Source organism: Amblyraja radiata, chromosome 37 (assembly GCF_010909765.2).
Source record: "Amblyraja radiata isolate CabotCenter1 chromosome 37, sAmbRad1.1.pri, whole genome shotgun sequence".
Lineage (NCBI taxonomy): Eukaryota > Metazoa > Chordata > Chondrichthyes > Rajiformes > Rajidae > Amblyraja > Amblyraja radiata.
The window spans coordinates 9,780,218-9,796,349 of NC_045992.1; the positions used below are offsets into that span (position 1 = coordinate 9,780,218).

At 39.9% G+C, this 16,132-nt stretch overlaps 1 protein-coding gene across 5 annotated transcripts in view; it reads left to right on the forward strand.

Annotated features, from left to right (window-relative positions):
* Nucleotides 1-16,132, forward strand: part of sec24c (SEC24 homolog C, COPII coat complex component) — a 53,210-nt gene extending 37,078 nt beyond the window's left edge. For 2 of the 5 annotated variants that reach the window (XM_033012678.1, XM_033012679.1), the window contains exons 18-25: nucleotides 127-272; nucleotides 2,113-2,251; nucleotides 7,380-7,498; nucleotides 10,209-10,286; nucleotides 10,385-10,564; nucleotides 12,637-12,828; nucleotides 13,607-13,696; nucleotides 14,835-16,132. In XM_033012678.1, coding sequence (XP_032868569.1) covers nucleotides 127-272; nucleotides 2,113-2,251; nucleotides 7,380-7,498; nucleotides 10,209-10,286; nucleotides 10,385-10,564; nucleotides 12,637-12,828; nucleotides 13,607-13,696; nucleotides 14,835-14,975 — 1,085 coding nt within the window. In that variant the 3' untranslated portion in view covers nucleotides 14,976-16,132. The remainder of the gene's footprint in view (nucleotides 1-126; nucleotides 273-2,112; nucleotides 2,252-7,379; nucleotides 7,499-10,208; nucleotides 10,287-10,384; nucleotides 10,565-12,636; nucleotides 12,829-13,606; nucleotides 13,697-14,834) is intronic. The other 3 variants (XM_033012680.1, XM_033012681.1, XM_033012682.1) reach the window with 3 other exon arrangements.

Below are 16,132 nucleotides of genomic sequence, written 5' to 3' on the forward strand. Positions count from 1 at the left end.
TGTGCTAGTTAAAAAAAAACAAAAAAACCTGCAGATGTAACAGTTAAGATTAATTGTTGGATAAGTGGAGACTGAAGCTCATTTCTATGTGTTTCATCTGGAGAAAATAAACTGCTTTGATTCCAGGGATTAGAGCAACTGATTTCTTTGGCTCATTCTACATGAGTAACACAACTGATGTGGAGTTGGCGGCATTAGACTGTGATAAAACCATCACGGTGGAATTCAAACATGATGATAAATTGAATGAAGATAGTGGAGCTCAAATTCAGGTGAGAATTTTGCATGATTGCTGTGACTAATTCATTTTAAACTTGTAGCTTTTTTGAAGATTTTATAAATGCTTAAAAATTAGGGGAATTTTGAATTATTTTATTTGGTGATGCCGCTTGCCACTCCTTTCCTGTACCTAGTTATCTGGGTCAACTACTATTGATATTCCATCTTCAGAATCGTGGCACTACAGCTTTCTACTGACCACATTATTAGTGATTGGTATTTAAAACTACCTCATTTATGCATCCTAGTCATTGTCAGGATAAAAATACAATTTTCATTGTTTGCTTATAACTCTGCTCTCTAATATCTACTGTAGGCCTCAGTGAATTGCCACCATAACATGAATATATGCTCTCCATCTGTGTAATCTGATCTGGACTAAGTACTTTGACCAGAGCACTCTACAATTGAGCACATTGTACTGTGGTGTACTTCGTTTGTTATTAACCCAGTTATATTATTTTGTTTGCATCGTTGATTAAATATACTTTAAAAGAAGTGTAATAGCTAATGTGAGAAAGTTAGAATCTCGACACAGCAGATTGGTGAGGACCAGATAATATGAAGAGCTTGTTGATTGTGGAATTTCAGAGACACTTTGATCCCCTAAAAGAACTCTGCATTGCTTGTCCTTCCATGAGAGAGGGAGCAGCTGGACTTTGGTTTAACGTTTTATCTGATTTCATTAGTTCACAGGAATGTCAGTGTAGATCTTTGTACTCAAGACTACTCTGGCCTGGCACTTAATGCTCAGTCTTACAGACACAAAGGCTGATTTGTATTAATGTGAATTCTTCACCCTCGATCAATTGAGTTCTACTTGTAAAATATGCCCTGCTATTGTATAACGGTGGATAATTTGCCGCTTGCATTTCTAGTGCATGGGGCCATTTAAATATTCCAGTAGGCTAATGGACATGGTCAAAACTAAAAGCAGCTGAGTAGTGAAATCCTACGACGCAGGAAACAGCTGCTGGTTTTCAAAAAAAGGCACAAAGTGGTGGTGTAAATCGGTCAAGCAGCATCTCTGGAAAACCATTTTCTCCAGAGATGCAGCCTGACCTGCTGAGTTACTCCAGCACTTTGACAGCTTTTAAATCTGTTGTGCATGTTCCACCTCTTAGAAAGTAATTTTAGTAACACTCCACAGCACTTTGCATGCCTCTGTATATTTTCCCTGCCTCCTATTAATTTGGACTTTTTTTTTTTTAAGTTACTATTAGGTTTGCTCCTACTTTTACATCAATCAATGCACTGATTTGTGTTCATATTCAATTTGAGTTGCAAGTACTTTGGAAGCTAAAGCTCCATGAAAAGCACGATCAATGTTTGTAGGTTCAAGTCCTACTCCAGACACTTGGAGGAAAGAATCAGATCAGACACCACTGTGTGGTAGCGAAGGGATTGATAAATAGTGTGTTTTTGGTTGAGATCTCCTGTCTGCTCTCTCGGGTGGATATATAAAGATCTGGCACTATTCTGGGTGGCCAGGAAGGTGCCCAAGTGTCCCAGCCACAATATCTCCCTCATCTCCCATCACCAAAGCAGATCATATGATTATGATGTTGCCATTTGTCAAAGCTGTTGTACGTGAATTGACTATATTACAAAAATGATTGTGGTTTTAGTAAGCATTGAGTTGGGCTGTGAGGTGTTTTGGGACGTTTGAAAAGGGACGCAAAAGGTGTTTTTTTAAATGCTAGTCTGTTTTTGCGTTCTCCACATGACCACATTTCTCTGATTTTTCCTCAAGTAAATTTTGGTTTCTGTGCAGCTTTATGTATTCATGCATTTGCTGAATGAACATTTTTTTCTCGCCTTTCTCTCCTGCAGTGTGCTTTGCTCTACACCAGTTGCAGTGGACAGAGGAGGCTACGCATACACAACCTTTCCCTTAATTGCTGTACTCAGCTTGCTGACCTGTACAGAAACTGTGAGACCGACACACTTATCAACTTCTTTGTAAAATTGGGTAAGGCTGCTGCTTAAATTGGCTTTATTCCAAAATTGTATTTATGTGCTTAATAATGAGATGTCTTCGGCACAACTTTATTCACCTTGCCTTGTAAAATGATGTAACTTTATTTTGAGGGAAAGGGTATGTCAGTTCTCAATTCTCTCTAAGCAAAGCACATCCATCGTGCATGAGGAGAAGATGGGTTTTATAAGATTGCGTGGTTCTAAGACTCTGTCCAGACTGACTGATTACCTGCATTTCTGAGTGATGCTCACTCTGCATTACCCAAAGAGGCCCCTGTGCCATGGAATCGACCTCCATTTGACACCCACAGAAGATGAATGGTGAAAGAGAAAAGTGACACCACAGTTGGCTATAGAAACCATTCATCAAAATCCAAGGCTGGATTCTGGTTTCAAATAATTGTCAGCTACCCCAAGTTCATTACATGCAAAACCCATCTATTCCTCAAATTTATATAATGTGCAGTTTTAAAATGAATGTCCATTGAGTCAAACAGAGAATCCTGAAGAATCCTTGAGACTCACGTAATTTATTAGCTAGATTAAAAAAATACTGTTGTCCAGCTAATTGATGCTTGCTATTTAGTATGTTGGTTTCGCTTTGCTACCTTTATTGCCAGCTCATGTTTCCTTGAACAAAGCTCGTGCAGAGAAATTCTCTGTAAAGATGTTTCAAGTTGTATGTGTTATCAGGCAGGATTCTTAAAGGGCTTTCTCACGGTGCGACCTGACGCAAGACTTAACAAGAGTTTAACATCGTGGGAACCTCCTGCGATAACAGTACGGCATTCGTGGACCACCGAGGACCTCCGTGGCGCTAACGGCAGGTAGTCGTGTAACTTTGTAAGGTCGGGAGAAAATTCAAACATTTTTGAATTTCTCCAAGAGTGACTTGAGCACTTTTTGGTGAGCGTTGCAACATTGTATGAACGCAGATGCCAGTGCGATATCCGTGCGATATCCATAATGACTCTTGCGGGTACCGTGGGAACTCCTGCGAACGGTAAACCCGGAAGCTTGACAGAGGGGACATAAGGTGAGTAAAAAAGGTGGTCTCAATATCGCCAATGGACCATGTGTCCATCGAGGACGTCCCACCTAATTGTCATTGTTTGAGAATCTTTTTCACAGTAAGACTTGCAGAGATGCCTCTCAGAAAAGCGCAAAGAAAGGGGTCAAAGAAAGTCAGAAAGTTTTTAGCCATGCAGGTAAATGAGGAGGAGACTCAGCAAGAGAGACAGGTGGAGAGGCAAGAGGAGATGCCAGAGATACCACTGCCTGTGGGCTCCTTGGAGCAGGGAGAGGGTGATCAAGGTGGATTTGAGATTGCCTCCCCAGTAGCTGTTGCCTCCCCAATAGCCTCAGCAGACGATAACATAAAGGGAAGATGGCAGAAGGTAAGGCCATATAACCATTATATCCATCAACCTCCGCTACAAGCGTGAACTCAGGCATTTAAAGGGACAATGCAATGTTCTAAACGGCAGGTTTTGCGGACGAACATCTTATAGGAAGCACCTTTCAGAGGACAACACTAGGAAGTCAGCTTATAACATGCAGTAGTGTTCCTGTGGTCGGCTACCCATCAATATAGCTGTCCTGCCACGGCACACTCCCCAATTGTGAATTGTAGTAAGCGCAGAGATGGTCTCTTTGCTCTTTCACACTGGATGTGCCCGAGTTACCTTTCAAACGCTGCAGTGAGACCATTTTCAACTTGTTCGCACCACTTCTCCAAGCACCTAGTGTTCCTTCCCCTGTGTCACTGTCCACTATGTCACCGTCCTGGATGGATGTTGCTGATCCAGCAGCTGCACCTCTCATTCGGATCAGGTTGTGCAGAACACATGCTGCATATACTATACTCTCCACATTCTTGGGCCTCTGCTCCATTGTCTTCAGCAAGCATCTAAATCTGTTTGCCAAGATGCCAAAATAATTTTCTACTACCCTCCTGGCCCTTGACAGCCTGTAATTGAAGATCCTCTGTTCCCTAGTTAGATTCCTCTGTGGATATGGCTTCATAATCCAGGGCCGTAGTGCAAAGGCTTCATCAGCAACCATCGCATATGGGATGTCCGGGCTGTCTTCTCCTGACAGAGGTTCTGGATCAGGCATGCCTGCTGTTCCACCTTCCATTTTCTTTCCAAGCCAGGTTTCTTTCCAAATCCGGCCATCACCAACACTTGCATGTGTGCCCACATCCACATACAGGAAGTTGTAGTTATAATCAACCACCGCCATGAGTACAATTTAGTGGAATTTCTTGTAATTGAAATAATTTGAGCCCCCTCCGGGTGGTTTACGAATTGCCACATTCTTTCCATCCAAAGCCCCACATGTGTGAGCAAAGTTCCACCTGTTTTCAAACCCCAGTGCAACTCTCTTCCACGCATCTGGTGTACTGGGGCATTCCATCACTTCAGCTGAATAAAATTGGATGATCGCCTCACAGGTTTCTCGGACAATACCACAGATGCTGTTGGTGGCGACAAGAAAGTTGTAAGATAGACTTTTATAAGAATCGCCTGAGGCCAAGTAGCGGAGGGTGATTGCTATGCGCAACCCCGGTTCCAGTGCCTTTCTCATTACAGTGTCAGTCTTCTTCAGCAGAGGTCCCAAATTATTCTTTAACTCATTAAAGAGCTCGGGTGAAATTCTGACAAAGATTTGAATGCACTTTTATCCTCTTCGCACAGCACATTAAGCAGTTGCTCATATTGTCCAAATTGAGGTCTCCGTTGAAACATGGGCTTAACCCAGTGAGACTTCCTCTTAATTCTCTTTTTAATTAATCTCACCCTTCTGCCTTCACGCAAGCGTTTTCGATGCACCTGTTGCGCTAATGCATACAGCGCGTCAATGAAAATAACAACCAGCCTGTACTAGAACCAACTTTGTATAGGCATGTCTGCAAATGAGCCAATTCTACGAACGGAGGATATTTATATAGTGTGTGAAAAAAAATGACATCATTTGTGCCACGTGATTAACTACACTACAGTCCACGATGTTCATTCACGATTAACGGGAAAGATCGGGAGACGGACAAGTCACTCGCACAAATGACAGAATTGCCGAGTACCGTGGGAACTCTTTATCTACCCCCCCGTTATATCGTGCGGAACTCGTGCTTGACCACGACCACTTCACTCTGGTGACATCTTGCGTCAGGTCGCACCGTGAGAACCGGCCATTAGTGCTTCAAGAAGAATTGAGAAAACATTATTTTCAAAGGTCAACAGTACATTCATGCAATACATTGCATGTGTAACAGTAAATCATTTTAAAATTTAAAGTATTTTGTAATTAATTTGTCAGTGCCGAAGGCAGCTTTTCTTTTGTCTGTTACTAATGTGCATGTGTTTGGACACTAGGTTACTGAGGCTAAATGCAGCAGATGAAGCTTCTCTTGCTATATGTGAACAGTGCTAAACATAATAAATAATAACAAGAGTAGACCATTCGGCTTCAGTAAAGGAAGATTAAAAAATATCGGAAATCAGAAATAAAAACAGCGGTGGAAACAAGCAGTAGGCCAGGTCGCATCTGCGGATGGGAAAAAAAAATGTTTCACATACGAGAATTTTCACAATGTCCGAAATAGGAAAAAAAGCAAGTTTTCAGAAGTAGAACTCAACTCATTTTTTTGTCTCATTTCTTACTGCCAATTTCCACCTTTTCTAGAGCAATTTGTATCTGTTCCAAGTGATAAGATAGTACAGGCTCCCACAGTTATCTTCCTCCCACCCTGTCTCCCCCTAGGTCCATTTAATTCTCCCAGATGCCTTCATGATCCTTGTTCCACTCTTCCATCCCCACCTACTACTGCCTTATGGCATTGCCCATACAACTACAGGAAACACAACACCTGTTCTTCAGACTCTTTCCCAAAATGTGATCTCCATTGTGATGGAGAAGCCAAATGCAGATTGGTTCATTGCTTTGGAGACCAGTTGCATTCTGTCTAGGACTGCCACTTTAATTCACAATCACACACCCATACTAACCTATGTATCTGTAGCCTCCTAGACTATTCACCAGCATCTGACTGGACATTTCTCATTTAGGTCCTGATTGATTGATCCCTTGTTTTGTGACTGGACCCCCCCCCCCCCCCCCCCCCCCCCCCAGTACTAACCAGGGGAAATGTGTGAATATTCAAGCCCTAAAGTGAACTTGCATTTTCATTATGATTACCTACCATTTTTCTCAAACTCACAGATTATAGGTCAAGTCTATTTAATCACTCTTTGCAGAAACCAATCCCATCCTACCAATCCTATCACTGCAATCTCTCTAATACATTTCATCTTTGGGTAGGAAGACCTGAACTAGACATGCAATTCCGTATTTGGTCTCTGTCCCTCTCAGCAAGGCATATTAGTTTAAATCTTTTTATTTGAATTTTGAATTTAACAGCAATTTGCATACATACAATGATAACAGACAGTGATAATCAGGACATAATTGTACAACAGTATGTAAACGACCCTCAAAACCCTTACCCTTACCCTTACCCACCCTCAGCAAGGCATATTTACTGTGTTCTGATCTGATTGTTGTAAAGTACAACCTACAGTTTTTTCTAATTATGATGTAGTTTCCTTATTGCTTTCCTATTGAACCATGTACAAGCATACCTGGTCTCTGAATAGCTAAACTCTTCAAATGTTGAGCTAAATTTTCTAATTTTCTGCCAGAATTGATGGCATTTTTTTTTCCCTTAAACAATCCCCCTGAAACCTTGCATTTATGTTCTACACAGCAATTAATTGGAAAGATTATATAGCAACATGAAAAATATATATTTTCCCTAGATCCAGTAATCTTTGTTCTTTTATTCATCATCTTCATAAATGTAAAAATAAAAAGAATTTTCCTCATGTTTTATCAACACTCGAGCATATTAACAGCATGGAGGATTAGTGAACCCCAATGAATTATGATGATACTTATCATCCATGTTCCCTTGAGGGGAAACTTGAGGTTTTCTAGATTGTGTCAGAATATTAAGATATTGATCTGCACAGCATATATTATTTTGAAGCCCTCCATTCTCGATGTACTGTCATGTTGTTCATGCAGTTTATCTAACGGTTCAAATGTCTTATTTGCAGCTTATCGCGCTGTTCTGAATAACTCCACAAAGACTGTACGAGAGTCCTTAATTAACCAGTCTGCTCAGATTTTGGCGTGCTACCGCAAGAATTGTGCAAGTCCATCTTCGGCCGGACAGGTAAGAGTTTTATTTTGCAAATGTAGATTGTAATTACTTCGGTTATTATTCACCGATGGTCAGTGTTATTGACAAGACCATCATTTATTACCTCCTCAATTCCCCATGAATGCCTTGTCAGGACTATTTTGATAAGTAAATATTGAACTGTAAATGATATTAATGAACCACATCTGGTTTTATGACAATCCAATAGTTTTGTGCTTATTGGCCTTTCATTTCTGATTCATTATTCCCATTTAATTTTCCCTTGATGGGATTAAAACATTGGAATCCAGGATTTTTGTTACATGACTACTAAACAAGATTATTATGTGATTTTTACACCTTATACTTAGAGAGGAACATAGCATGAGCGTGATAGTCTTTGTACTGGCATTTTGGAGCAGTTAATTTATCATTAACAATGCTGCATTGGTGCTTTTCTCCACATTTGCCACTTTGTTTAATCTCGTTTGTTCCTTGTATTTTACAAGTAACTGATTATCCTAGGGTGATGCAGCTGGTCGAGCTGCTGCCTCTCACCACCAAAGACCCAGGTTCGATCCTGACCTCTGGTGCTGTCTGTGTGACGTTTGCCCATTCTTCCTCTGGGTTTCTGCTGGATGATCTGGTTTCCTTCCAAAGATGTGTGGCTTTGTAAACCAATTGACCCCAGTAAAAAACCAAAAAAAAACCCCCATTATATGTAGGGAATGGATGAGAAAGTGGCATAACGGAGAATTAGTTGAACGGGAGATCGGTGGTCAATGTGGACAGTGGGCCGAAACGCCTGTTTCCATGCTGTATCTCTAAACTAACCTAAATGTCTGTAATTCAATATTTGCACCAGATGATTCCCCTGCTTTAATTTCCCTCTGTGAAGAACATAATTTGTTGAAGCTGTTTAAATATTAATACAGATTGCATGCTAAATTTTTGTTCTTGATTGGATGGGAGCATGTACTCAACACCTTACCTGGAACTTCTTGAATAAGCCCCTGCAAATGTCAGGGTGGCACTGGAAGGAAAGGACAACACCAGATGTGTGGCATCAGCTGTAACGCAAAGAGGGATTTTTTGATGTGAGGAAAAATTGGAAACCCAATTTAAAAAAAAACAGTTGAAAAATATAGAGCCTCGGAGTTGAAGGTCTTTGCATTCAACCAAATCATTGATCCTATCTGGATTCCCTTGTGGGTCTTTTTTATATTAGTAGGTATGTTGCAAAGCGTACCTGAAGCGTCGCGGAAAATCTGTCGCTGCGGGTGTGCGTGATTTTGTCGCCGTTTAGAGGGGGGGCGGGTTTAAAACGCGATTTTCTCTAGGCTGTTCAAATCGAAGATGTTCAGCCTAGTTAATTATTAACGAAAAATCGCTGGAAGACCCCGTCGCAAAAGCTATTATTAGTTTTAAAGGCCTCGTAAAATAGTTATAGTAGTTTAAAAATCAATCTCTAAACCCGCGACCGCCAGCAACCGCAGGGTCTCATAAAGCAAATAACTGAAGGTATGCTGTATATTTTTACATTAAAAAGGGCTTCTAAAGATCCCTTTATACAAAGTTTAATATTGCGAGTAGCTCATTTTGGGCCTATTATTTCCCGCAGTATTTTTCTGGGCATTTGAGGGCACAAATCTACCGCAATGTGAACGTTCTAAACCAGCGCGTTCACAGGATCTCACTAGAAAGCTGATTTAAATGGGCATTTATTTACAGCAATTGAACACTAAATTCCTTCCATTTGGTCTATAAATTAATGTAAATGAGATTTAAAAATCATGTTTTATTGTGAATTATTTGTGAATATTATTTGGACATTTAGGCTATTTAAAAATGTTAATCATTTATTAAGAAATGGATAGATGTTTAGATCTAGTAATTGAAGTCTGAAATTAGCTACAATTAGGTAACTAACTAATTATATGCTTTAATTTCAGGTCATCCAAGTAAGATTCTTTTATATTTGTTTCAGAATGCTTCAATCTATGATAACTGAAAATTTCATTCAGTTCTCTTAATTTTTAAGAAAGTTATGGGCTTTTGACTGTTCACGATCACAGCTTTTTTGTTATGTCCATAGAAAATCAATAGGGAACAAGATGCTCATTTCCCAGTATGAAAATGGCCATAACTTTTTAAATACTTGAGATATGAAAGTGAATTAGGTGTCAAATTAAACTTATTTTTATGCTTTATCTGATGGGATAAATTGCAGACTTGATTTTTTAAATCTCAAAATTTTGTAACATTGCTAATATTAGTAACCATATTGTGCAGTGATTTGTTTTGTACTCTCACCAGCTTTCTGATGTTTAACAACTTACCCAGTCAGAAATAGTAATTTTAAACCTGAAAAGACACAGAGTACTGGAGTAACTCAGCAGGTCAAGCAGCATCTCTGGAGAACATGAATTGGGTGACGTTTCTAGTTGGGACACTTCTTCTAAAGAAGGGTCCCAACCTGAAATGAAATTATCAATTTTTTCCAGAGATGCTGCCTAACCCACTGAGTTACTCCAGCACTTTGTCTATTTTTTAATATCAACACCTGCACTTCTTTGTATCCACATTCAAAACATGAAACCTCATTCCGATTCCCTTTACTTTTTCAGCTGTAAAGCAACAAGTGCCAGTTCTCCAAAGTGTTTGTAATTTTCTATAAAATTCTTGTGTTGGAAATTAGTATTACTAATAAGTGATCTGCCCATCTCAAATTGCCCCTTGATAGAGTGGCTCATTAGACCATTTCAGAGGACGTTTAGCAGTCAACCGAATTGCTATGGAACTGCAGTCACAGACAGGCCAGGTAGAATCTTTGCTTGACCAGCTCATTAGCCCAATTACAACCAATGAGTCCACCCCTGGCCTATTCACTATACCTTTCTTGCTGTACTTTTTTCCTAGCTGATTCTACCAGAGTGCATGAAGCTACTGCCTGTGTACCTGAACTGTGTATTGAAGAGTGATATTCTACAGCCTGGAGGTGACGTTTCTACTGACGATCGGGCCTACATCCGTCACCTCATTGCAAGTATGGATGTATCTGAAACCAACGTGTTCTTCTACCCTAGGGTTTTACCTGTGGTAAGTAACAATTCATGTAGTTAATGTACAATCCATGGTTTTGTGCTGCAGTGAAATGCCGATACCCTTTCCTACAAGGTTTACTTCAATTTTCTGTTACGTTGCCCCAATGATCATGGTTGATCTTTGCTGGCCTCCTCTGCTCCTTCCCCGTGCCATTTCCCACTGACCCACAATTCTTCAAACTTTCAAATATTTATTCTCACATAACTTATGATTTGGTCTTCATCTTCAAGGGTAGAGAATTCCATGGGTTTGTTACAAAGAATGTCTGCATCAGTTTTAAATGATTGACCTCTTATTTCGTAGCTATATCCCATTGTTCCTGATACTTCCACGAGTGAAAACATATCAGCATCTACTTTGTCAAGCCTCATAAAGATATTCCATGTTTAAAAAAAAATCACCCTTCATTCTTTTAAACTACAAGGCATACAAATCTAACTAGTCCAACCTCTCTGAAAAGGACAAAGCCAGCAATTAATTGGTGACGTTCCTTTGGGCTGCCTCCAATGCTACTGTGTTTTTAAAGTCATATGACCCACATAACTCCAGGTGTGGCCCCCTTCATCATGCTGTGGAACTGTATCAAAACCTCCCTATTATTAAACTTCAACTCGTTTGTAATAAAGGCTAACTTGCTGTTTGCCACATGAAGTACTTGTTGGACCTGCCTGCTAATCCTTTGAACATGCACTGTAACACGTAGACCTAACCCATTTGCAATCTCTCTCCATTTGGATAACCTGCCTTCTGATTTCTCTTACCAAAGTGAATGAACTTGCACTACCTGACTTTAAATTCCACTTGACAGTATTTTTGACCATTCATCCAATCTCTTTTGTGCCATTGCAACAGCACCATGCACTCATTACAACATGCCCTTCCATCTATTGTCATATTGCCAAATTTAGGAATGCTGCATTTGTTCCCTTCTACAGATCATGAATATAACTAGAGGGCCAAGAACTCCACTAGTTATTCCACTAGTTACTGCCCTCCAACTTGAAAGAGTATACTAAGTTTGTTTTCTATGTGAGAACTAGTTCTCAATCTATGCTAACACACTTCAGCAAATACCATGGCCCTACATTTTATGATCCGTCCTTTGGTATGGAAGCTTGTCAAATGTCTTTGTGAAATTTAAATACACTATATCCACATGTTCACCTCTACCAACATTACCCTCCTATCTAGTTTCAGCATTTTGCATTTCCTTTAATTTAAATTTGTTCAGAGCTATATATTCAAATTCAAATTCAGTTAGTGCAAAACCAGTTTTAAGCTGTATACCTAAAGTAATACATGTAATATCAGTTTTTAGACTTTGGAAACAGGCCCTTCGGCCCACTGAGCTCATGCTGACCAGCGATCATCTACCATACACCTGCACTATCCTACACTAGGGACAATTTACAATTGTTACCAAAACTAATTAACTTATTAACCTGTACGTCTTTGGAGTGTGAGAGAAAACCCACAATGGTCACAAGGAGAACATCATACAGACAGCACCCGTTATCAGGATTGAACCCAGGTCTCTGGCGCTGTAAGCTGGTTTCCTTCCAAAGATGTGTGGCTTTGTAAGCCAATTGACCCCAGTAAAAAAAATACTGGGGCGCTGTGCCACCCCTAAAATTTCTGTCCTGAAATATTAGCACAATTTTAACAAATCATGTCCACCATGATGAGGCAAGAGGCCACTTTGACTCTCTTTTGAATCTTCAATTCTCTGGCTAATATTTTCTGAACAGATGCATTTTTTTAAATCAAATCATTTCAATGTTTGCTGCATTGCTTAATGTGAGACTTTGTTGTGTGCAAAATGGTTGTGATATTTCTTGCATCATAATGGTGAGTGCAGCAAAAGTACCTAGCTCCAAAGCATTTTGTAGTATCTTTCGGAAACACTTTTTAGATATGTCACCTATATTGTGGGTCTACGAATGTATGGTTCTCCTTTTGAAAAATATATTCAAAAGGAGAAAAATACATGGGAACGGGATAGTCTTTAAAATTTGCTTTGTCTTAAAATTGTTGATTTGTGACTGAGCTCTTTTCTCTCTCATTAGCACAAAATGGATGTTGATGGTGATGATTTTCCAGTGGCCGTTCGTTGCTCAGAGGAACGACTATCAAAGGGTGGCATCTATTTGCTGGAGAATGGTTTGAACCTCTTCATATGGGTGGGAATGAGCACACAGCATGACCTCATCCAGAGCATCTTTAATGTGCAATCGTTTGGCCAGATTGACTCTGGAATGGTGGGTTTCAGATTAACACGAATCTTCCTTTTGTCATATTTAGCTCTGAGCCTAGATTAACACAAAAAAATGTTCTACTGCATATCAAAACTAACCATGTATGACAGGTGTGTGTCTGTGCATACCGTGACTTGAAAATGAACAATAATTTGTTCACCATTCTGACCAGTTGCTTCTTGAATGTTAGAAGTATTGTCTTAAATCTTATATGTTTGCTGTTGCTCTGGGTTTCAATCAAATGTGATTTTGACTGTTGAAGCATGGGGCCTTCTGTTGTATAATTTATACATGCGTACCTGAGTTTCCCAGAGCAGCATGCTTTAATTTAACTTGCTGCAGATTGTGAGAATGCATTCTGTGTTAGATTACTGTGCAGTCACGTCAACCATTCAAGGTTATTCATGAATAAGCTGCACTTCGCACCAACTCCCCGTAAATTGTGTTGCTGTTACATCAGGATTGATCCCTGAATATAACACTGGTTGAAACTGTTCACATTGTCCCAATTTCTCAACAGAATTGCAAAATTGCAATTTTAATTCCAATGGATCTTGTTCGATTGATCTGCATTCATGAGAAACTAGTGTCTCAATAAAGAAATGCTTCCAGTAAAGTAAATACGTGAACAGTAAAACTTATTACAGTTTTATAGTGACATTTGATACTGTTACGGTTCATAAATGTCTTCATTGTGCATTCAGTGCTAAGTTTTGATGACTATGCTTCCTGTCCTTTGTGCAATGCTAGCCATCTGGTTTGACTTGTATTTCATTTTCAGGCCACTCTACCACAGTTGGATAACCCGTACTCCAAAAAATTGCGTTCCATGGTTGATGTAATTCGTGCTCAGAGACCCAGGTTTATGAAGGTAAAACACTTGAGTTCAGCAATACATAGCTGGCCATGATAATTGTTTGGATGATGTTTTATTTTTGGAACTTCCCATGTTAATCACTGAAAATCTGGAGGGAAGGGTTGGCACAATTGGAAAATGGTGGTGGCAGCTCTCCAGCCTCTCCATTTGCCCCATCATTTTCTGAACTTCAAGCTGGCAGAACTCTTGTATGATTAGGCGCTTGTAACTTTGACTTGGGGTCATATGGCTTATGGTGGAGGATAAAGCTTCCGCTACTTACAGAGTGGTTATATACAGAGTGCCTCCAGCTTTTGTGACTATCGCAGCAACTTTTCTCTCCCGCCTAACTCGTCTGCCAGTCAACCATTCCTTACCTGGAGGTAGACACAAAATGGAGGAGTAACTCAGCGGGACAGGCAGCATCTCTGGAGAGAAGGAATGGGTGACGTTTCCTCAGAGGAAGGATCTCGACCCGAAACATCAGCGATTCCTTCTCTCCAGAGTTGCTGCCTATCCCGCTGAGTTACTCCAGCATTTTGTGTCTACCTTGGATTTAAACCAGCATCGACAGTTCTTTCCTACACATTCCGTACCTGGATCTGCCTATCACTTGCCCCACCCCTTCCCCTCAATATTCTATACCAATTATCTCCCCTCTTCAATCTTTGAAAAGGGTCCCAACCTAAATCATTATCTGTCCATTTCCTACCACAGATGCTGCCTGACCCGCTGAACTCCTCCAACATGGTGCTTTTAGATTAGATTATGTATTATGCAGGGAAAGGTATTAGTTCCTAATCTTGTTGTGCAGGGTCCTTTAGGCTTATCAGAAACAAGTCTGGCACTGGAGTGCAGTTTTGGAGAGGAAACTGCATTGCTGGTGAGGTGTTAACCTTTGATGCCACCTTCCCACTGGATGTTGGTGGTTCCTGTACTCTGTGATGAGGATTAGGGGATTTTCCATGCCCTGACCAACCTTTCATGATCCAGCACAAAGAAAACAGTTATTCAATTCACTATTTGTGGGATCCAGCTTTGTGCAAAACTTGTGGTGGGTCTACAACAGAGTGACCATCCTTTTAAATTAATACATTTGTTTTAATTATATGTGTTGCCCTGGGTTAAGGACAATATGCTCTTGTGCTTGCAGCTCTTGATAGTGAAGCAAGAAGACAAGATGGAGGTGCTCTTCAAGCATTTTCTTATGGAGGACAAGAGTTCAAACGGTGGAGCCTCTTACGTGGACTTTCTATGCCATATGCACAAGGAGATACGACAACTGCTCAGCTAATCTGGGGCAGCAGGGTGGGATTGAGAGGGTTGGACGGAGCTGTATACTCTGAGGGAAATGTTTCCCAGCTGTAGCCCAGCAGGCCCAGTGCTTGATGTCAGTAAGGGTCTTGTCTGTCAACAGCTGTCATGGAAGCAACATGGGTGTGTGGCTAACCTGTTAATACTGAATGTAATGTAAGGAATTAATAGTACAGTATAATGTATATGATTTAGAATCTTCTATGAGAGCTATCTTTTCAACACTGGTATTACTGTGTCCCTTGTGTGTGAGGAGATGTGGGCAGGAATGCACCGTGTGGATGTATGGAAGGAAAACTCCAAATACACAAGATTTCAAGTCAATAAATTGAACAAAATTCAGTTTGTGGCTTTGCTAACATGGTTTGACTTCTGGAAATTATTTTTATATGCATCAATAGTAATCATTTCATGTTGTACACAGCTTTCTTTTCTTGTTTCTGTTAATTAGGTCTTTAAATGTGAATAGATTTGTGAATGAAAATAAGTTATCTATTCACTTGTGAATGCTTAAACTTTGATTAATTTCCATAATATTTTCTCCCTTGCAGATTCTTTAAAAAAAACTTGACGTACAGAAATGGCTTTGGTGGGGGGTGGGCGGGGTGGGGGAGAATTTTTTAAATGTTTGCAAATTTTCTGTATTTCTGTTTCAGATTTTAGATACTAATCAGAGAAGGGAGTATATAGCAGGCATTCTCAAACTGCTGCCCTGTTCAAAGTCAATGATGGCTCCAATGTGTTTCATAATTGGAGTACCAACCATTATCCAACCAAACATATCAAATGCAAAAAGGAATGACTTAATTCAATCCTTCAACCACAACTTTGTGTTTTGATTGTAAGCCTTGTGATTGCAAGACTTTGATAGGATTTGATGCCAATCTTTGAGGAGAGGAGTATATTACTGTTTTCATGTCCATTACAAATCAGATGAGCAGTAGTGATCCAGGATTAAAGGCACAATTCCTTTTCAAGGCATTTTTCCTTTGTATTTTCCCATTCCTATTTATTAGGTCGGTTTACCATGCTGACTTTTGCAGCCTGCTGTAAAAATATATATATATAAAAAATGTGCTGTTGTAAACGGGACATTAAATTTTGATGCAATAAATACATTTCTTTTCAAATGCCTCA